Below are 22,014 nucleotides of genomic sequence, written 5' to 3'. Positions count from 1 at the left end.
ATATTTTTGGAAAGGTAATTTTAAATTATTTTCAATAAATTAAAAATATACAGGGTGTCCCATATAAAAAATTACATTTTCTGTTGATAATTCTTAAATTATTAATTTTAAAAAAAATTATACTTAAACCAATAAATTTTACGTAAAAAGGTGCTTTGGAAATGTTTTCATAAAAATACAAAATTTTCCATAACAAAAAAGTTACAGCGATTTGTTAAAAATGCATATTTTTTAAAAATACCCCGTAACTCCGAAACGGTAACAGATATCCATATGCGGTTTTCACCATCATGTTTTTGACAAAAATTGAGCTTCAAACACCGACATTAGTTTTTATCTATCTCCTATAGAAAAGGGTGTTTCCATTTAAAAGCGTCGAATTTGACCCACCCTGTACATGTACAAAATCGTGGATTTACCATAATATAGTTAAATAATTTAGCTTTTACTAGTGCAGTTATTGAAACTATTCTCAGGTACGAAGTTTGTGTGATGTAACACTGTTTCGGGTAGTAAAATCAATGAAATAGAACCCAAACTGGGCACCGCATTAACGAAAAAATGTCAACACAAAAAGGAAAGCATAAGTGTGAGGTTGTTGGATACTCAATGCAACAACACTCTCCCGGAATATCTTACAACTTCTCAGCTTTATCACATTAAAAAGTTCACATTATCACATTATCGAGTTTAAAAGATCGGTGATGCTAATTTCTAACACTTAACAAACTTTTTATGAAAATGAAAGAGTATCACACACCTTTTATATCTAAACCACCTCTATATTTGTCCCAGCCTTTTAATCTTATTTTGTCGCCTAGTAGAGATAGGAAATGGTCGAATCTGCTACTTCCATGCTCTAAAAATAAAAACACATTGTTAGTTACGACAATAATGAAATTTTATCTTTATACAGGGTGTTTCAAAACAAATGCGAAAAGCTTCAGGGGGTGATTCCTTGTTCAAAATAAAGGGTAGTTTGCTTTATAAACGTTGGGTCAAAAGTCAACCATTAGGGAGATATCTCGGTACAAAGATGGCGGAAAAATAATGTTTTTATTTTTTATCTTGAAAACGAAAAGAGATAGACTAATGAAATTTTACGGAAGCATTACTGTTATGAAAACACACTTTCTGGTAATTTTTTCACTTTTTTAAAATGAGTGGAAGGGGTTGAAATAAACTACCCCTATCATTCTTGTTAATGAAATTTAAAGAAAATCTTATCAAACACATGCAAAAAAATTAATTTTTTAGCTTAGTTTATTTAGAAACTTTTTTCTCTTGTATTTTTGATAAATTACTGATTTGAAATTAAAAAATAAAATGTAAAGCATTACATGTCAGGACAAAAAACATTTTTAGATAAAGAATCTAGTGGGCAGCTGTAATTTTTTTTTAGGAAAAAATCTAGTCGGCCGCTATCACTTTTTAGGATATTTCTATTATTGTTTTATTTGACATTACCCTACTGCAATACGTTATTATCACTAGATTCTTAATCTAAAAATATTTTTAGCCCTGACATGTAATGCTTTACATTTTAGTTTTTAATTTCAAATCGGTGAGTTTTATAAAAAAAATACAAGAGATAAAAAAGTTTCTAAACAAACTAAACTATCCAAATTAATTTTTTTGCATGTGTTTGATAAGATTTTTTTTTTAATTTCGTTAACAAGAATGATAGGGGTAGTTTATTTCAACCCCTTCCACTCATTTTATAAAAGTGAAAAAATTACCAGAATGTGTGTTTTCATAACAGTAATGCTTCCATAAAATTTCATTAATCTATCTCTTTTCGTTTTCAAGATAAAAAATAAGAACATTATTATTTTTTCCGCCATCTTTGTACCGCGATATCTCCCTAATACCATCTACTAAGCATTACAAGAAGCAGTCTAGCTATGGGATATATACCAACCACATGGAGAAGAGCAAAAGTAATCTTCATACCCAAAATAGGCAAAACTGACTGGACAAATCCCAAGTCATTTAGGCCTATTAGTCTCACATCGTTCATACTAAAAACGCTGGAGAAAGTAGTTGACAACCATATTGGAGAAAATCATCTAAAGGTTAAACCACTGCATGATAGTCAGCATGCATATAGAACGGGCAGATCCACAGAAACTGCTCTGTACCAATTAACGGAGCTAATACAGACAAGTCTGGATAGCAAAGAAACAGCAATTTGTGCCTTCTTGGATATTGCGGGGGCGTTTGACAATATACCACATAAGGTGGTCAGGCGATCTCTAGAAACAAGAGGGGTGAACAGAACTATTATTCGCTGGTTTTGGGAAATGCTGTCAACACGAACAGCAGAGGCTCAGATGGGCACCAAAACTGTAGCTGTTAAAACAACGCAAGGAACTCCACAAGGTGGAGTAACCTCCCCTTTGCTGTGGAGCTTGGTGGTGGATGAACTACTAGATGAATTAACTCTAGCGGGAATACACTGCATTGGGTATGCAGATGACATAGTCATGATCGCTCGGGGGAAACATGAAGGCACCTTGTGTGATATTATCCAAAGAGGACTCCGTATCACTGAGAGATGGTGTAGGACTGTCGGGCTGAGTATCAACTCAGACAAAACCGCGATAGTGCCATTCACCAGAAGGCGAAGTCTGAAAAACTTGAAAAGAATCCAACTAGATGGAAAGGAAATACTGCCAACACAGGAAGTTAAATACCTGGGAATAACCCTGGACAGTAAACTCCTGTGGAACAGGCATATTAAGAACACTACCAGCAAAGCCATAAAGGCTCTCATGATATGCAGAAGACTGGCCGGAAATAGATGGGGCTGCTCCCCTAACATTTTGCGCTGGATGTATACCATGATAGTAAGACCCATGATTACTTATGGAGCAGTTGCCTGGTACACAAAACTAGAGCAACGGACGGCAAGGCTAAACCTATGCAAAGTCCAGAGACTAGCATGTGTTTGCATTACAGGAGCCATGAGAACCTGTCCAACAGCAGCAATGGAGGTCATTCTAGATATAATACCACTGCACATTGTCATTGGTAGATATGCCAATGCTACAATTATTAGAATGGTCACTAACGGAATTAGTACTGGGAGAATTGTCAGATCAGGGGCTTGGAACACCCTCAAAAAGGAAATACCACTCCTGCAACTCCCAGTGGACGATATGCCAAGAACGTACAACTTTGACAAACATGTCAATGTAGTATTGAGCAATAAGAAGGATTGGAATAGCGAAACGCTTGCCCAGCAGTTAAAAGACCATACCATAACTTGGTATACTGATGCTTCCAAAACCAATACGGGAACAGGGATCGTAGTGTTTGGGCCGAGAGCTAATTACTCCGAACCAATGGGAACTTACCCTAGTATCCTACAGGCAGAAATCTACGCTATCGAGAGATGCGTACAACTTATCTTAGATAGGAACTATCGGACACAAGAAATAGCCATCTTATCTGATAGTCAAGCAGCGTTAAAGGCGATCAACTCAGTATCAATCGATTCGAAATTGGTCAAAGAATGCTTAGAGAAGCTGAATAAATTAGGCAAAGAAAACAAAGTCCTCCTACACTGGGTGCCTGCTCACCAAGGGATAGAAGGCAATGAAAGCAAATAATCTAGCTAGGAAAGGAGGAACACTCCACTAACTGGACCAGAACCGTTCTGCTTTTCAAGTGGTAACCAACTCAAGGCGGAACTCAAGAATCCTGGAAGATTCCATCCGCAACCTGGAAATGGAAATCTTGCAATGGTCTAAGACACTCGAAGAAGTTTCTGAGGGCTTATGATCAAGAAAAATCACAGATCTTTCTGAGTAAGAACAATCTTCGGATTGTCACGGGGTTTTTAACAGGACACTGTCTCCTCAATGGACACCTCAGTAGATTGAAACTAAGAAGAAACGGCGAATGCAGATTCTGTGGGAAAGATGGGGAAACACCAGTACACCTCATCACTGAGTGCGCCGAGACGACAACCATTCGTGCCATGAATTTTGGTACGACTGATATTGGAGATGGAGAACTACCCTCTATAAAACCGTCCCAGATACTGGCTTTTGTCAAAGCCCTGGGACTGTATGATGAGTTATGATTCAAGAAAGGGGGACACAATGGATCTGTAAGGTCGAAGTGATTAACCCCCCAACCTCCCACTCATTCTAAATTCTAAAAAAAAAATCTAATCTCCCTAATGGGACCCAACGTTTATGAAGCAAACTACCCTTTATTTTGAACAAGGAATCACCCCCTGAAGTTTTTCGCCTTTGTTTTGAAACACCCTGTATATGCTACTGTAAATGTCCGAAATGCGGTAAAACCTAGGATAAGCGCGCTAAACCTAGGATTTACCAAAAGCATTAACTAATTATGTTAGCCTGGTTATTTGGAGGGTGTTAATGCATTGGTTAGGCTGGTTATTTGGAAGGTGTTAATGCATTGGTTAGGTGGTTATTTGATGGGGTTAAATTGTTTTTACTACCACTTGCTTTTGATAAATCCTTGGTTTTACCGCATTTCGGACATTTACAGTAACATATACAGGATGTCCCAGAAATGAGTGCAGATATTTTAGGGGGTGGTAGATCTGGTCAAAATAAACATATTCTCTCTTTACCATTTTTAAAATAAATTGAAAATAACCGAGTTATTTAACTTTGAAAATTCAAAAAAATAATTGCAGCATTTTGAGAACCGCCGGCAGATATTGCCAACTACATCCAATTAGCCCGATCAAGCCCGGATTTCAGTTAATTCGACGCACTGTGTTGCCATATGGACAAGAAAGTTTATGTTTAAAAGTCAATAAAGTCATAAAATCACAACACCTGAGGAGTTTGCAGAAATGCATTACATTTTTAAGATTGTGATATTATTACATAAAATAAATGAAAAGTTAAATGTTTAAAAGTTAAAAAAGTTAAATTAAAAAACTTACCCAACATTAAAAAAGATACTTATGACAGATCGATGTAACTGCGACAGTTCTCTTTTTCGATACACACTTAACTAAAATACACTTCATTGTGCTGCTTTACTTGTACATGCTATTATAAAATCTGCTAAAATAACACTCCCCATTTTTAACTTAACACATTATTTTCATATAGGCTTCATCACAATTTGAACCACTGATTTACAAAACACCTTGAAAAGCACACATTACATACTACTGTGAATACCTTTCTGAATGAATAAATGTTGAGAATTATTGTCTCCTACCGCCACTTTACGAACTACTTTCAATCTAAGAAAATACATGTTTCACTCAACAATTTTAAATACGTAATTTGTTTTTTCGCTATTTTTTCGATGTATTTCGACAATTCCGTCGACAGCCCAACCGTCGGCCAAGACAGTCGCGCATCACTGGTTGGTAACTGCTCACTGCTCCTTTGTCGCGCCGGCGTGTCGAGCTTGCGTCATGCAGGTTGCCGTAGTTTCATCAATTTCAAATTCAAGACACTCAAAGCAATCAAATTCTTATTAAATTTTAAAAATAAAACAGAAAAACATGAAAGGAAACAAACAAAACAAAAATGAATTGATTATTGATAAGATCACAAAAAAGAAATTTCTAAAATGTTTATCGTAATTCAGAATTCAATATATCGAAAACAGCCCGACGAATAATAAATTCATTTTTGTTTTGTTTGTTTCCTTTCATGTTTCTCTGTTTTATTTTAAAATTTAATACGAATTTGATTGCTTCGAATGTCTTGAATTTGAAATTGTTGTAACTACGGCAACGTTGCTTAACATCATCGTCTGACGCAAGCCCGCCACGACGGCGCGGCTCAAAGGACCAGTTCACACGTGGCACTCTTGGCCGACGCGCGACGGTTGGTCTGTCGAAATACATCGAAAAAATAGCGAAAAAACAAAATACGTATTTAAAATTGTTGAGTGAAACATGTATTTTCTTAGATTAAAAGTAGTTCGTAAAGTGGCGATAAGAAACGGTATTCAAAGTAATGTGCGTTTTTCAAGGTGTTTTGTAAATCAGTGGTTGAAATAAAACAGAGAAACATGAAAGAAAACAAACAAAACAGAAATTAATCGATTATTTGTTGGGCTGTTTTCGATATATTGAATTCTAAATTACGATAAACATTTTAGGAATTTCTTTTTTGTGACCTGGTTGTGAATAATATGATGAATCATTTTCGTAAACGTCATAAACGTAATGTTTCATCCTTTAAGTTAATTTTCGGTGGTTTTTGTTAAGTTTTCATTGAAAGGGTAAGTACTAAAAATAATTAATGTTTTTTTTTTCTATAATAATTATTAATAATGAGCACTGATAAAAGATTAAATTTAACATTCCTAATTTTTGAGTAGAAATTTGTCTATGAATTTGTAAATGTAGAACTATGTAGAATGTGGATAACATAGGAGGTTGCAACACTGCAATGTTTAGATACACCGTAGAGAAATCTCAGGTGAATAAACAAGTGGCACTAAAAAGTTTTTTCAAATTTTCCGGAAAATGTCAAGAAAAATTTTAAATTTTCAACATTTTTTTTCGCAAAAAAAACCTCATAGGCATGTTTCTGTGGTTGAACTATACTACCAGTTAAAATATTTGCACTTATTTCTGGGACACCCTGTATATTTAATCTCTATTAATACGTAATATAAAAGACGAACAAAACATCTTATATGTCTTATCTAGCTGTATATCATCTTGTACAGCCACTTGTTGCTAACTGAACTAGCGAGTGCTGTGCTCTGCGCATCTCGCTCTCTTTATTCGTTCGGCGCGTTGCGTGTCGGTACACGTGTTGACCGCGTGGTTCTATTATTACGTCATTCACGTCTATTCATTGTTATACAGTGTGTATTATAAAATAAATAGTATTTGAATAAAACGATCGAAAATATTTCGTATTATGGTGAAAATATAAGCTGGAATAATAGTTAGGATTTATTTTTTCAGTTTACTCAACTGTAACAGACGTATTTAAAATAGTGGGAGTTTTGCTAGAACTAGTACAATTTAAAATAATATAAATAAAGTTTTTTTTGCGCCTTTTTGTATAAATAGTTCAAAGTACTGCGAATTTATAAATTTACAGAATGTGAGTAACGTAAGTGGCAGCATTCTCTATATGCATGGCAAAGAAATTTTTGGATAATGAATAGTGGCACTCAAAAGTTTTTCAAAAAGAAAATTTTGGGCGTGTTTCTAGAGTCGAACTATACTAGGTACCAGTTAAAATACTTGCATTTATTTCTGAGATACTCTGTATAAATAGTTTATATTTTAGATGGTAAATGTGTCTAACATATAAATAATATATAATTATTTTTAAAAAATTTCTGTTTAATACATAGTTTGAAAATTTTATTAAGTAAATAACTTACCATTGCTTAAAATTTCATCATCACTGGTTTGTCCCTGTTTCATGTAGATAACGCCAAATTTAAAATTAACCGAGCCTTCTTGTTCTTCTAGGAGAAGCAGATCTTTCTGGATATCGGGCGAGAATATTTCTTTTGGTCCTTTTTCGGCCTTGTCTATATTGGGAAATTTCGATAGAATTTGTTTGACCGTCATCACTTTGCTTTGAGGTATTGGGAGTGAGAGTTTTTGAGCACCCTGGAACAATCAAAAGAAATTAAATGTAGAGATAAATAAAGTATCAAATCAATCATTTTTTTGGTTAAAACAGTTGCGACTAGAACGATTTGAGAATTTACTTGAGAGTTGCGACGAAAAAATTTGAGAATTTGACCCTTAAAAATAAATTCAAAAAATAATAAAATTATTATCTGTCAATGTTTTTTTACTCGCGAAAGAAATTTTGCCTAACCGACAAAAAATGCCTAACGTTTCAGGATGTATATTACTTCATGTTGTCAGAAGCACAAAACTAAAAATGAATATACAAAAGTATATTGTTTTGTTAGGAGTGAAAATTATACTTTTTGTGGCAAGGGAGTACGTTTGGCATTACAGGCGAGGCACAAAAAGTTATTTTTACAAGTCAATTATCATCTCTCTTGACTAATTTCACTTAGTTTGCATGGTGTTCTTATTTTGTTATGATTTACTTATAAAAAGACAAAATACATATATTATTAAACGGCTTTTTACAATTTATATTACACAAACTAAAACTTTAAAAAAAAATAATACAATACATACACTTTAAGTTATTTTAGAATATGTTCAAAAAATCCGCTATTGTTTTGTGTTCATTAATGCATCTTTTTAAAACTGAATTTCTAACTACCGCAGAACGACCGGTCGACTTAATTAAACTATTCCTGTACCGCCTCTTCGAGTGCCTCTCTTAATTCATAAATTCTTTTGTAAACCTTGTTATTAACCGTACCGCATAAAAAAGATCCAAAATGGATAGGTCAGGTGATCGAGGACGCCCATGCAATTGGTCCAACTCTTTCTATACCTGAGTCTACATTATTATTGTGATATAAATAACTCTTAATATTTCTTTCATTGTGGGGGAGAGGTGATGTGTCATAATGAAAGTCAGGTTGTATTGCACATGTTGTAGTGCACCACTCTATTAATGTGCGAGTATCTAAATTTAACTTTTCTAACATGTCTTGAAAACCGTTTTTTAAAAAACGTAAGTAACGTTCACCGGTCAACGTATCCTCGAAACTGTATGGCCAAGAAAAGTCGAACCAATAATCCTACACGCTTTTCTAAATTTGAAAAATTCATATTTACAATTTTTGTTTATTTTAATTTACAAAGTTTGGAAGTGACAGTTTCACATTTCTGAGAGCAGCGACAATTGAACTTGTTTCCATGGCTAACTAAGTGAAATTAGTCAAGAAAGATAAGAATTGGCTATAACTAATTGGCTGTAATTTTTTGAAAAAAAAACTATTATAGATTATATCGCTGAAAAGCTTAAAAATGGCGCTTTTTATGAAGACATGGCCAACTATGGTTTCCATTTAAAAAAATATATGTTTGTGTCATATATCAAAAATAACAGACTTTAGAAAAAATCGGAGAACACATACTCATTAGGGATGTGATTATCTACAAATTTTATCTGAAAACTTTTTGCCTAAAATAGATTATAATGGAATTAGGGACAATTTTTAAAATGGCCAAAATTTGTTTTTTTCGAAATATCTAGTAAGCCATGCATTTTTTCTGAAAATCTGAAAGGCGCATATTTATGACCCCACAAAACTGCAATTCTTTCCCCATTTAGTATCCCCGACTCTCTATCTCCAGTAGTTTCCGAGATATCCATAGAGAACATCGTAGGAAACCCTGTATATTACCCGCTTAAAAATAAGTACTATATAGGGTGAGTTTTAAATAAGTGCAAATATATAAGGGTGGTATATTTTAATCCCAGAAACTTCTATGTGATTTTTTACCCAAAAAAGACAATTTGGTATTTTTCGGAAAATACTTTGGATTTTTAGTTAAAAAATATATCTTGATTTTATGGAAACGTAGGTAGAATATTAAATTTACAAGAAGAAAATAATCCAGTGGTTCTCAAAATTTAAGCAAAAAATAATTTTTTTCTTAATTTTAATATTTAAATTCTCTTTCAAACTATAGTAGGGTTTCCTATACCTATCTAGCTTAGATTTTGAATAAAAAGCGATTTTTCAATAAAATGGCAATCAAGAGGGCTGGTGTCGCCATGACAATTTTCTAGTGACAGTTAGTAACTATTTTCAAAATCGACATTAGTTTATGGACATTATTATGTAGATTTATAACAGTTTACTTAAATTTAAAATAACTCAGTTATTTTGAACTTTGAAAAACGCTGATGAAAAAATATGTTTTTTATCGAGTTCTACCGGTCCTAAAAATATTTGCACTTATTTAAGACTCACCATATATAAAGAATATACTGTGTAAATACTATGAATAATGTACTCAAAAGTGAGTGGTAATGAAGGCTGAAATAGTATTAATTTTATGTACCTAATGCATAATATTGTATTCAAGATTTAAAAGTAGCTGATTTATGAAAAACTTTAATGCAGAAATATTTTCGAACTCCTTATACGAACTCGAACTCCCTATATATATATATATATATAATATATATATATATATATATATATATATATATATATATATATATATATATATATATATATATATATATATATATATATATATATATATATATATATATATATATATATATATATATATATATATATATATATATATATATATATATATATATATATAACACAAAGAATAGTTTTTAGTACATTTTTCGACGCTATTTTTTCAATGGCTCTTCATTAATGGAACCGTTATAAGCAAGAACATATTTCATATTCTCATCCTTTGTTAATGGGCGACGATAGTAAATTTAATGATGTAGACCTTCTATTTAGGGGTAGAAAGTATAATATGGAAAGATAAATGCCATGATGGATAATCCGTTTAGTTCAATTTAATTAATGAATAAACAAACAAAGAAATGTTAATCATGTATGACAATGTTATGAAAATAAAATAATATTTTTTTTTCAACCGTTTCATCTGTTCCAGAAATAAAAAAAAATGCTTTGAAAAGTTGGAAAATGTATGAAATTACTTGAGCTTAAAGATTGCTGTATATTCAATTATTCTATTCTATTATTATTATTCGTATACATCGCCAATATATACAAAGAAGCCAAAGCAAGAGTAATGATATATAAAACAACCCCAGAGTTCCCAACTGGCAAAGGAATTCAACAGGGAGACGCGATATCCTCAAAGTTGTTTACAGCAGCACTAGAAGAACTTTTCCGTCAGCTAAACTGGACTAGCAAAGGATTAAAAATAGATGGAAAATATCATAACCCTCTAAAATTCGCTGATGATATAGTCCTAATAGCCAATAGTCCTGAAGAACTACAAACACAAATTATTAACGAACTAAATACAGGCAGCAATAAAGTGCGTCTCAAAATTAATTTAGCAAAAACTAAAGTAATGTACAACAAAGTATTTAGTAAAAAAAATACATTCTAACAAATAACACAACACTGGAAATTATAGAAGAATAAATATATTTGGGACAACTAATATACAGCTCGGGATCTCTACTACCAGAAATCAACAGAAGAATTGAGTTAAAGAATTAAGTTAGCATGGAGTACTTATGGAAGAAACCCAATCATATTCAAATCTAGAATGCCACCTTATCTAAAGAAGAAAATATTCGACCAATGTGTATTATCAGTGAAGATATATGTCTGCAAAACCTGGACACTTAAAACGAACATCACAAGTAAACTTCAGGTCACACAACGCTCGATTTGCTGGGATAACCAAAAGAGGCCATAAAGGAATAGAGTTGATACGATAAAGAAAAACAGATAATAGATGTCATCGATGGAGTAAAATCTCTCAAATGGCAATGGGCAGGACACTTGGCAAGAAGAACGGACAACAGATGGACTACAAAAATCATCCGCGAAGATTTTTTTTAATAGGTTTAGGATCTGCTGGCAGACTGCACCTGTTGGTCTAGCGGCAGGTGGTTGTGTTGGGTTTGCTTGTAGCGACCGACTAAAACCCTTTCCCCTGTTTCCTCTCTCAAGTGCGGTTTGGTACTTACTTCAACCTCTCAAAGTATCCTTATTGTCTATTGTCTATGCCTATTTTCATCCTCTATCATTTCTTTCACTATATTTGTCATTATTCTGCTGACACTTTTCCACTCGTTCTCGCCTCTTCGGGGGACTGCTGCTACGGTGTCTTTTGTAATTTTATGTCCAAATTCGTTGTACGTTTGTACCCTGTGTGCTTCAAACTTTGAACATACGAACAATTCATATTCTTTTGCGTGTTCTGAAGTATCCACCTATCAACCTCTACTGCACAATACCCACGAGGAATAAAGAGCCCTGGAAGAAGACCGAACCTGAGGGGGAACCATGATATAAGGAAATGAGCATGAATAACTTGGGCTCGCATAGCTAACAATAGACAACAAAGGGCCCAACTACAAAGATAGTCTCTAAATATGTGAGGGAGGCTACATCATAATTGGAAATGATTGAATAAGATGAAAATTATGATAATGATTTTTAGTATTTTAATATTAAAATAAATCTTTAAAGAAATACATTATTATACTAGATTTTTATCTGACAGAAATTTTTAATATATTGATTAATTATTTCTTTTTTTTAATTTTTTGCAGTAGTGCAAATTAAAACAATATTTTTGAACAAATAAGTAATTTATTATCATATGAACGTGAAAAAAATCAAGACCGCTAGGCTCTTACATGCTTGGTCTTGGTCTTACGAAAGTCTTGTACTTGTCAAACACTAATCTTGGTTTTTAAGCAAGACCAAGACCACTTTTGACCAGTGACAATATATCTTGGATCGGTTATAAACACAAAAAGTGAATAATTATCACTAAGAATATGTGAACATAATTATAAAAAGCTCTGTAAGACAATTACTGAACACTTTTTGATATAATCTAATTCATAGTATCAATATATCTTTCAAAATTTATATTTTATCAAATTATATATAAATTACGCACTGGTAGTATATATTTAATCTATAAATGTCAAACGTATATTTGAAAATATGCAAACAGAACTGAATAAACACATTATTTGTATTGTATATTAGTTATTGATTGAAACACATAAACGGTTTAATAATATTTACACTCTACAAAAATAAAAAGTTGTACGTTCATTTTTCAAACGATAAAATCGATACAAATATCGACATATTAACTTGGGTTTAAATTATCAATAATATGAAGTTAAATTTAAAACACATTTTCTCTTTATCGTTTTCCAAATAAGTCCAAAATAACGGAGTTATTTTACTTTGAAAATTTCCAAAAAAAATGATTTTTTGCTAAAATTTTGAGAACCACTGGTTCTTTTCTAGATTTTCTTTCTTGTAAATTTAATTTAATACCTATGTTTTTATATCATCAAGAAATTATGTTTTTTAACTAAAAACTAAAAAAATTCTAAAAAAATTTTGAATTTTCAAATTTTTTTTTCGCGGAAAAAACCTCATAGGCGTGTTTCTAGGGTTGAACTATACTATCAGTTAAAATATATGCACTTATTTCGGGGACCACCTTGTATTATACCTTAAATTAAAACAAATATAATTTTGGTTATCACATAGTTAACAAAACGTGGGTCTTCTCTATTAGTCTATATAATATCTACTAACTTACTGTTTTTCTAAATAATATCGCTCTGTACAGAGGCACACAAGTGTTGTTATCTTCGTTCAAAACAATGCTGAGGAAAAACGGCGTTTTGTCATTGTCTAGCCCAACATAGTTTTGGTGAACTGAAAAAAAAACAGATCATTTATTACATATTTCACATACATAATCTATTGTATGTGTTGATAATATTAGGATTAGTAGCTTAAATATACAGGTCAGTATAGTATACAACTTATTTCATTAGAGTTGTTTGGACTCTAAACATATATTGTGTGTTTAAGTTACGCTTCGACCGTTTATTACCCTTTGGATTAAGTTTTAAGTACTAGTTTAAAACTCATTCGATTATGCACCTAAACTTGTAGAATAGAAATTGCCTGAGTAATATTTCCAGGAAGAATTAAACTTCCTAACTACATTGTCATGTTGATATGCAGTTTAAAGAAGGCGTCCATGTTTCTCAAAGAGATCTCAATTTTAAAATTATAAAAAAAGAAAAAAAGGGACTTTGAGTTTTTTATATTTAATATTTAAATGTTCTATAATATAGTTTTCTAGGGTTATAAAAATAAATTCAGACTGGTGATGAATGTGTCATTTAAGTAAAGGTGCACATATCTGTTTTATTCAAAGTATAATTTTTGGTATCTTTTATATCTTTATTTTTTTGTTTTTGTTTTTTGGATTCTTGTTATACTGATTTTGGGCACGAGTAAAAAAAATATACCTACTTTCACAGACAAAATGTTTGTGATTGTAGGTATTTCGCCACTTGCACATTAAGAAAATATATAGTTATTTTTTGTAAACACCGCTGCGTTAATTCAATGGGGACCACCTTGTCAGCGGTGTTAATAAAACAAATTTGCATAACGGACAAAAAATGCTTCGAATTGCGCTTCGAATGCAAAAAATGTAAGTATATTTCTTCCCGTCTTCCGAAGCAAAAAGACATAAAGAACAAAGAAAAAACTAGTTAAAATATCTAATTACAACTATTCAAAAACACTTCTTTTTTCAAAGTATTTTTCAACGTCTATAAAAAACGTCTATAAAAACCGTTGACATTTTGTTAAAGTAATAATTATTGTAATTTGTTAAGTTTCATTTAGAACCTCGAAATCAGTAGAATAAATTAGTAGTTTCAATTAGCCGTAGAAGTTTGTTCACCTAATTTTAATGTAAGCATTCAGAACGTCATAATTAGTGGTAGTAATTTTCAATTAGTGGAAAAAGTTAACAAACTTTTGACTTTTTTTTATAAGAAACTTAAACTCTGTTTTAACTTTTAGAATATGTTTATTATATTATTAATTAAGAAAATAGGTGCCCGGTGGCGTAGAGGTACAGGCTCTCGTCTACCAATCTCAAGGTGTGGGTTTGAATCCTACACCCAGCATTTCATCAGCCGACTATTTTTATTAAAATAAAAATAGTTTGTGTACAGTACATCTGCTGGATCTGTGTCTATGAAAGGAATGCGGACAAAAAACATTTAAATAAACAGCAATATATTTTATACGTCGATTTGACGAGTGCGTCACCGCAAATCGCTCCGCCCACTCATTTTATTGACTACTTGCAAATTTGTTGAATTTTTTTGATGGGACGCGTCGTCTATTTTTTTACGAAAAACATCGAGAGAATATCGTTTCCCCTCTCACGGATACCCCGCAGCCACAGAACGGACAGACGTACTGTACCTAGGTCGACTCAGCCTTAAATGACTACTTGGAACTCACAATCCTGACGTAACAATAGGCGGTTGAAGCGTAGTGCTAGCCACATTACCTTCCTTGTATACCGAACGGCTCTAGCATGGCAAGCAGCAGCTGTACCTTGCTACTCCCAAGGCGTTAAACGCTATATACGGGAGCTATTAATAATAAAATTATTATTAAAAAAAACCAATATTACTAATATTAAAAAATAATAATTAGCTTAGACAGTATTTCTTTATTTAACTAGTTGAAAAGCACTTAATATTTCTAGTCACCAAAGTTCTAATTCATTTAATAACTAAATTTCCAATCACCATTCACAATTTCTTAATATCATTATTGGTGATAGGCAAGTAAAATTGGCTTTGAAGAGTTTTAAAACGTAGGAAAAACAATGAAAGTACATTAAAAATATTAATAAAATTACTGAAACCTCGACCGAAACTTACAAAACAAAAACTTTAAAATGTAAATAAATATATAAAAATAAGTTTGCAGTAATCAAAATAGTAAAATAAACTTGCTCAAAGCAATTCTAATAACAGAAGCTTAATCAAGACATTTTTTTTTATTTTTAGTTATAATTAATTATTTCTATTTACCATGCATTATTAAAGCCAAAAAATACCCAGAAATCCGACAAAATAAAACCACTTTCAAACTATTTTACGCAAAAAAAATGGGTGATGGTGGATATTTGGTACGTCGTCAATCTTGAATTTATTGATGTAAATTTGATATTAATATATTCTACAATTAATGTTTTAACGTTTTAAGTACGGATCGTACGGATACTCGGCTAAATGTTAGAGATTTCTGCAATAAAATTATTTATTTCTTGAGGTTAGAATATCGCTTACATTTAATAAGAGTGACAAGGAAGACGCAGATTTAGGTTTATTTGCCTTTTGCTCGCGTCTGCGTATATCGCTGGCGGTAACAATGAAATATTGAAAATCTATTTCTATTATACTTATATACTATATACTATGTTCTATTTATACTTTCCTATTAATTTTGAAAAATACAGTAGCGATATTAAGCTGATAAGAATAGATATTATATTTTGACCTGTGTTAAAGGTCGAGAAGAGGATCACAATGGTAAAAACGTCCGCCGTAACTGAGTTTTGATTGCATCGGTTACAACATTTTTTTTAGGGGGGGGGTTGTTTATGGTGTTATTTATGTCATTATAAGTGTTCCTCTTTTCAATTCTATATAGAAAATTTTAAAATTTTGACGTACCTAAAGTCTACCAGACCCAAAATATATATTAAAATTTAATTAATTAAATTCGAACGCTACCGTACACCGCGATCGACCCACCCAGGCGAAAAAGCTATTATTTTCCAACTCCCCTTATCTCGACCGCCGCGCGCCGCCCGTTTTGCGCGTAACAGGTTAAACAATAACGTATCTAAAACAACTGCTTATTTTCTATACGTTATTCTCCAACCTGTTGCGGACCCAAAACCGACAATCGACCGATGCAGCAGCGTTACTTTCCCACTCCGGTTATCTCGACCGCCACGCCTTATGCCCACAACTATTTAAAAAAAGTTGCTTATTTTATATACTGTTATTTTTAAGCTGTTGCGACCCGAACATAACTGTCGACCGATGCAACAATAACGTTCGCCGTAGCGCATTCCCCACTCCGTTGTATCTGGACTGTCGTCGGCGCGCCGCCCGTTATCGATGGTTGTCGAAATAACAGATTTTTCATACTAGTTGTGCTGCCTTGATATATGTGGACTGTATAAATAAATGAACTGCACTTGTATAATATAACAACTATATTAATTTAAAGAATAATACTAAATTTAAGTGAACAGCAAATAAAAACGTTGTGGTTGCACCAAGGAACAAAAGCAAAGTGAAAAGTAATTTTTACCCGTCTCGCACCCTCGGACGGGGTTTAGGTACAGAAGCGCCGTTGCCACTTCTATTCGAACGGACATGAATTCATGGAATAAACCAAACTTAAAAATATATTGATTTACATTTTACATACGGGCTAACAAGGTGTTTTTTGGAATTGCTTAGAGCCGCATAGGATTTCATAGCGATGCAGAGCGCCGACTTCGTTTCATGAGCGGTCGATCTCTACGTGTCGTTATTTTATATCTGTTATTTTTTAGAAGTAGCAACGGTTGCGTTATGTTATTTCCAAATGACTGTTGTAAAATAACAGATAGTTAAATAACAACCCATCTCTACAACAAAACACCTACGATATTTAAGATTCTTTGATATATTTTAAAGTTTTATAATACTATGTTGTAACCAAATTACTTGACTTTTTAGTATCTCTTTCTAAATTAAAAATGAGAGTTCCCATCCGTCAACTATACGAGGGAAAACAAAATGTTGATATTTAAGTCAGATTTTAACAAACCATTGGAATATGTGAACAAAGCAAGGAATTTATTATATAAAAACATTTTATTTTTTCAACAAACTTATGGAATGGCGTTTATTATTTATGTAATGTCACTGTCAGTGAAAAATCATATTATTATTGTCTGTTGGGTAGTTAATCAACCATATATGGTTTTAAGTCTAGAAGTTGTTCTCTATCACGATAATTAATGCAACAATAGTGTATGGAACTTTTGGACTTAAACCCATCTCTGCTAGAGTTACTCTGAACAAACAATAATAATATGACTTTTCAGTGCCAGTGATATTAGGAAAACAATAAACTCTATTTCATAGGTGTGTTGATAAGAACCAAAAGCATACCTTTAATGATAAAAATGCTGTAAATCGTTACTGTTTCCTCAAAAAGCAAATATCTCTAAAAATAAAGCTATTGAGATGAACCAAAAATTAATTATCGAGAAAAGACGTACCTAAATGATAAAATTATTTTTAATTGCCTTGCTTTGTTAACTTATTCTATAGGGTGTCTTAAACTTTTCCCAAAATATCAACATTTTAGGAACTTTCATTTTTAATTTGGATAGAGGCTCAAATAATTTAACTACAAATTGCTTGAAAAATTATCAAAATCGGCGCATTAAAATGAAATATATTTAACTTTAAAATACATCGAAATTTTAAGGTGTCTTTTTTTGGTGCCGGTAAATGTAGTTACTATACTGTGTTAGAAATACTTTTCAAATCATATTTGAAAGAAATCTGATTTTTTAATTGGAAAGATTACTTTCCATAAGTAAATGTCACATCATATTACATGGTGACATATAAACAAGTCGCTTCCTAAGTCAAACATGGCTTCCTCATCAAAAGCAAAAGTAAAGCATAATAAAAGTAAATGACTAATTCAAAAATATTTACATGTTGCAGAAATACGAGCTAAATTGATTTTTTTTTTCAATAAAATATAAATATATTAATAAAAAGTAATGTGTTCTTTTTTTATAAATTGGATTAGGATCGAAAGAAATCAACAGAAGTCCTTTGTTTTAAATTTGTCGACGTTTCGCAAAATTTATTTGCATCTTCAGGACACTACAAAGTTAAGAGAGCAAAAATACAATCAAATAAAAGTTTTTCCAAAAATTTCAACAAACAACTTAAAATACATATCAGTGGAATTCCACACATATACAATTGGTAAAACTACCCTAATGTTAACAATTAAATAAAATATATGTATATATTACTCACATTTAAATCTGGACTTTCTTAGTCATATCCATTAATACACGGATGGTATAGAGGGGAGTGGTATATATCCCTTTTTTCCTTTTAAAACACATAACACACTTACATAAAAAAAAAAACATATAACACAATTATGTATAGAGAAATATCACGAAAATATTTTCCTTTCACAGACAAGCAGTGCAGATGTACCTACGTTGACCGTATACAGAGAGCAACTAATTCTAGTTGATAAAATACTAATATAATTTTTACCTGGAGATAAAGGACAGTTGAAAAAAAAAACATATAAAAATATTATTTGGATTTAAACCATTATTTTGAAGTTATATTATTTAATTTTTGAAAGAATATTAAAATATGCTGTACTCAGTTTTTCTACGTCTGTTCTTTTATTAACGCAATTTTGTTTTTTTTAGATTTCTATCATCTCTGCAAATAATCTTTTTATAAATTAGATTGTGTTTGTAAAATAGTGGTATTGTCAAAATCGAAGTATGGCCTGTCTCTATTTTGTGTTCTACTAATGCGGTAGGATTAGATTTCAAAAGAAAGTTCCTTTGATCATTTTTATGTTCATTCAATCTTTGTTTTAAATATCTACCGGTCTGCCCAACATAGCTTTTAGGACATTGAGTACAAGGAATGTTATATATTATGCCGGATTTCAGTTCTTTTTTATTCTTTGATTTTGTTTTTGAAAAGAACCGTCTCTTTATGGTGTTATGACTCCTTGTTGTAATTTTTATTTTTTCCTGTTTTTTTGTAGTATGACCCTTAAATGTGTTTTTAATTTGTTCTGACAGACAGTCGATATAAGGTATTTTACAATAAACTTCTCTATCATTTTGGTTAGTAGATTTTACAACGGTTTTCTTGTTAAGAATTTTTTTAATCATAGATATTGGATAATTATTTTTAATCAACATGCTTTCGATATATTTTAAATTTTTATTATGAAAATTAATTGATGATAGTGATGTAGCTCTGATTTTCAGGTTATTAATAACATTAATTTTTTGTTTCAAAGAATGTTCGGAGGAATAATTGAGAAATCTCTCAGAGAATGTCGGCTTGTGATACCAATCTGTCTCTATTAATTGATTGTGTCTAATTAGTCTCACGTCAAGGAATGCTATGCTGTTGTTTATTTCTTTCTCCAATGTAAATTGTAGTTTAGGGTGATAACAATTAAATATGTCTAATATACTTTGTTCTTGATTAATAGGAATTGAAGTTATAATATCATCAACATAACGTTTAAAAAACGGCAATTGAAAAGGAAGTTTTTTAATACATTGATCCTGTAAATCCTGCATAACTAAATCAGAACAAATCGGTGATAAACAATTACCCATTCCCAGTCCATATATCTGTTGATAAAACTCATCTTGGTATTGAAAGTAGTTGTTATCAAAAATAAATGTTAACAGTTCAACAAATCTATGTAAGGGAATTTTTATTTCATTTTCTATAAGATGCCATTTCTTATTAACTATATTAATTACTATATCTGTAGGAATGTTAGTAAAAAGTGATATAACGTCCAAAGATATGAGTTGATAATCTTTAGGTAATTTAATGCTTTTTATATCATTAACAAATTCAAATGAATTTCGGACATAACTGTCGTTCTTGACAAACATACCATTTAAAAGAGATGCTAAAAAACCTGTCAGAGAGTACAGAGGTGATCCCACAAACGATACTATGGGTCTGAAAGGTCGATTATTTTTATGTATTTTTGGCTGAAAATAAATCTTCGGTGGATTAGCAGCACCAGTTTTTAATTTCTTACCTTGCTCGTTGTCAATAAAACCTTCTCTTACTAAAGTGTCAATAATTTTTTTGTTTTTATTTTGAACTGTTATCGTTGGATCTTTTTTTAATTTTTTATATGTCGTTTCATCTCTTAGAATATTTTGAGATTTTTCTAGATATTCAGTTCTATTAATGATAACGGTAGTATTACCCTTATCTGCCTTTAATACTAATATATTATCTTTATTATTAATACTAATATATTATTTTTACATAGATATTTTTTTAAACGTGACCTAGCTTCGTTGACATTGACACTGTTTTTATTATTGAACTATACTGTCTTGTTTAATTTAATATTTTCCGATTTTGCTGTTCCTTTACACTTCCAAATGGCAGATTTTAAGTGTGATTCGTGCCAAAAAACCATCTCGGAAAAGGACAAATATAGACTTCGTTGTAGTGGGGAGTGCCGCCGCAACTTTTGTATGACCTGTACTGGGCTGGACAAGACAACCACAAAAGTGATCCACCAGCAAAAGTTCAAAAATATTAGGTTTTTCTGCAATGTTTGTGATTCTCCCACGATGAAGTATCTCCATGACAAAGTTTCACAGCTTCAGAAATCACAGATCCCTCTAGAAACTGTTGAAGGTCTGGGAACCTGTTTAAAAAGGAACAACGACCTGCTTCCAGTCATAACTGAAATCTATGACATATTGAGTTATCATGACTCCAAATGGAAGTCTTTATACAAAAAAATGGATGATATTCACTGCCACCACTCCAAAATTTCGGAAAATGGTCAACAATCTTTATTTCATTCGATCAGTGAAATAAAACAAGAAATACTCAACCTATCATCCATTTTTATGGACTTTCAGGATGAGTCTGTTAGGGTCCAGGTTCATGACTCTTCAAAGGTAGATCTTTTGAAGGAAGTCAGTGAGCTGCGTAGGAGCGTAAATCAGATGGCAACCACAATAGAAAAGTTTGCTGCCCAAGGCAAGCAAAATAATAGGAGTAGCCCACCAGCAATAAAAAAGTCAACTTCGACTCAGACAGATTGCCAAGCCTCAGTGGGTGTCACTTCTTCTAAAGTCAGTACTCCCCCACCTCACAAACCCTCCATTAGAAAAGCCTGGCATTATGTCGTTGTGTCCAATATCCCATCTCCCTTTACGGCAAACCAACTGGCTCACTATATCAAGGATAAACTTGGAACTTCGGACTTTATTCGTTGCTTTCCTATGCTTAATAGTGAGGACAGTTCACTCTCAAAATTCAAAGTTGGAGTGCAGAATATAAGGCACCTAGAGCGGCTGCTTGATATAAGTATGTGGCCCCCAGGAATTGAAGTAGTCAATAGCAATGTCCAACCATCTTTGACTCCCTCGGAGGTATCGCCGCAAAAATCAAGATCTTCTGCCATGGGATTTCAACAGCCTAAGATTTCCACTTTGGAGAAACGAAGCCTTCCACAATCTTCCAATTTACCTACAGATCTAGCCAAGGAGGTCAAATACGTTAAAATTGGTTCAGACAGGGAGGCTATAGCTGCGAGTAAGTCCTTTGGGCAGCAGGAGGCGAAAAATATTATCAATAAGCATCCAAGGGAAGGTGAGGTGCTGAGTTTGGACCCAATGACTCCACCTATTGTGCGGTTATCGCGTGAATCGGACACGGCCAATGGACGTTATTTGTTGGCGAGACTAAG

At 32.3% G+C, this 22,014-nt stretch overlaps 1 protein-coding gene across 1 annotated transcript in view; it reads right to left on the bottom strand.

Annotated features, from left to right (window-relative positions):
- Positions 1-22,014, bottom strand: part of LOC115883956 (GTPase-activating Rap/Ran-GAP domain-like protein 3) — a 298,089-nt gene that overhangs the window by 136,850 nt on the left and 139,225 nt on the right. The window contains exons 5-7 of the mRNA XM_030902380.1: positions 13,184-13,302; positions 7,363-7,597; positions 761-859 (exon numbers count right to left, since the gene is read on the bottom strand). Of these exons, the coding sequence (XP_030758240.1) occupies positions 761-859; positions 7,363-7,597; positions 13,184-13,302 (453 nt within the window). The remainder of the gene's footprint in view (positions 1-760; positions 860-7,362; positions 7,598-13,183; positions 13,303-22,014) is intronic.

Source organism: Sitophilus oryzae, unplaced genomic scaffold, assembly GCF_002938485.1.
Source record: "Sitophilus oryzae breed Bouriz unplaced genomic scaffold, Soryzae_2.0 scaffold_2006_pilon_pilon, whole genome shotgun sequence".
NCBI lineage: Eukaryota > Metazoa > Arthropoda > Insecta > Coleoptera > Curculionidae > Sitophilus > Sitophilus oryzae.
This window is presented reverse-complemented; position numbering and strand designations above follow the sequence as displayed.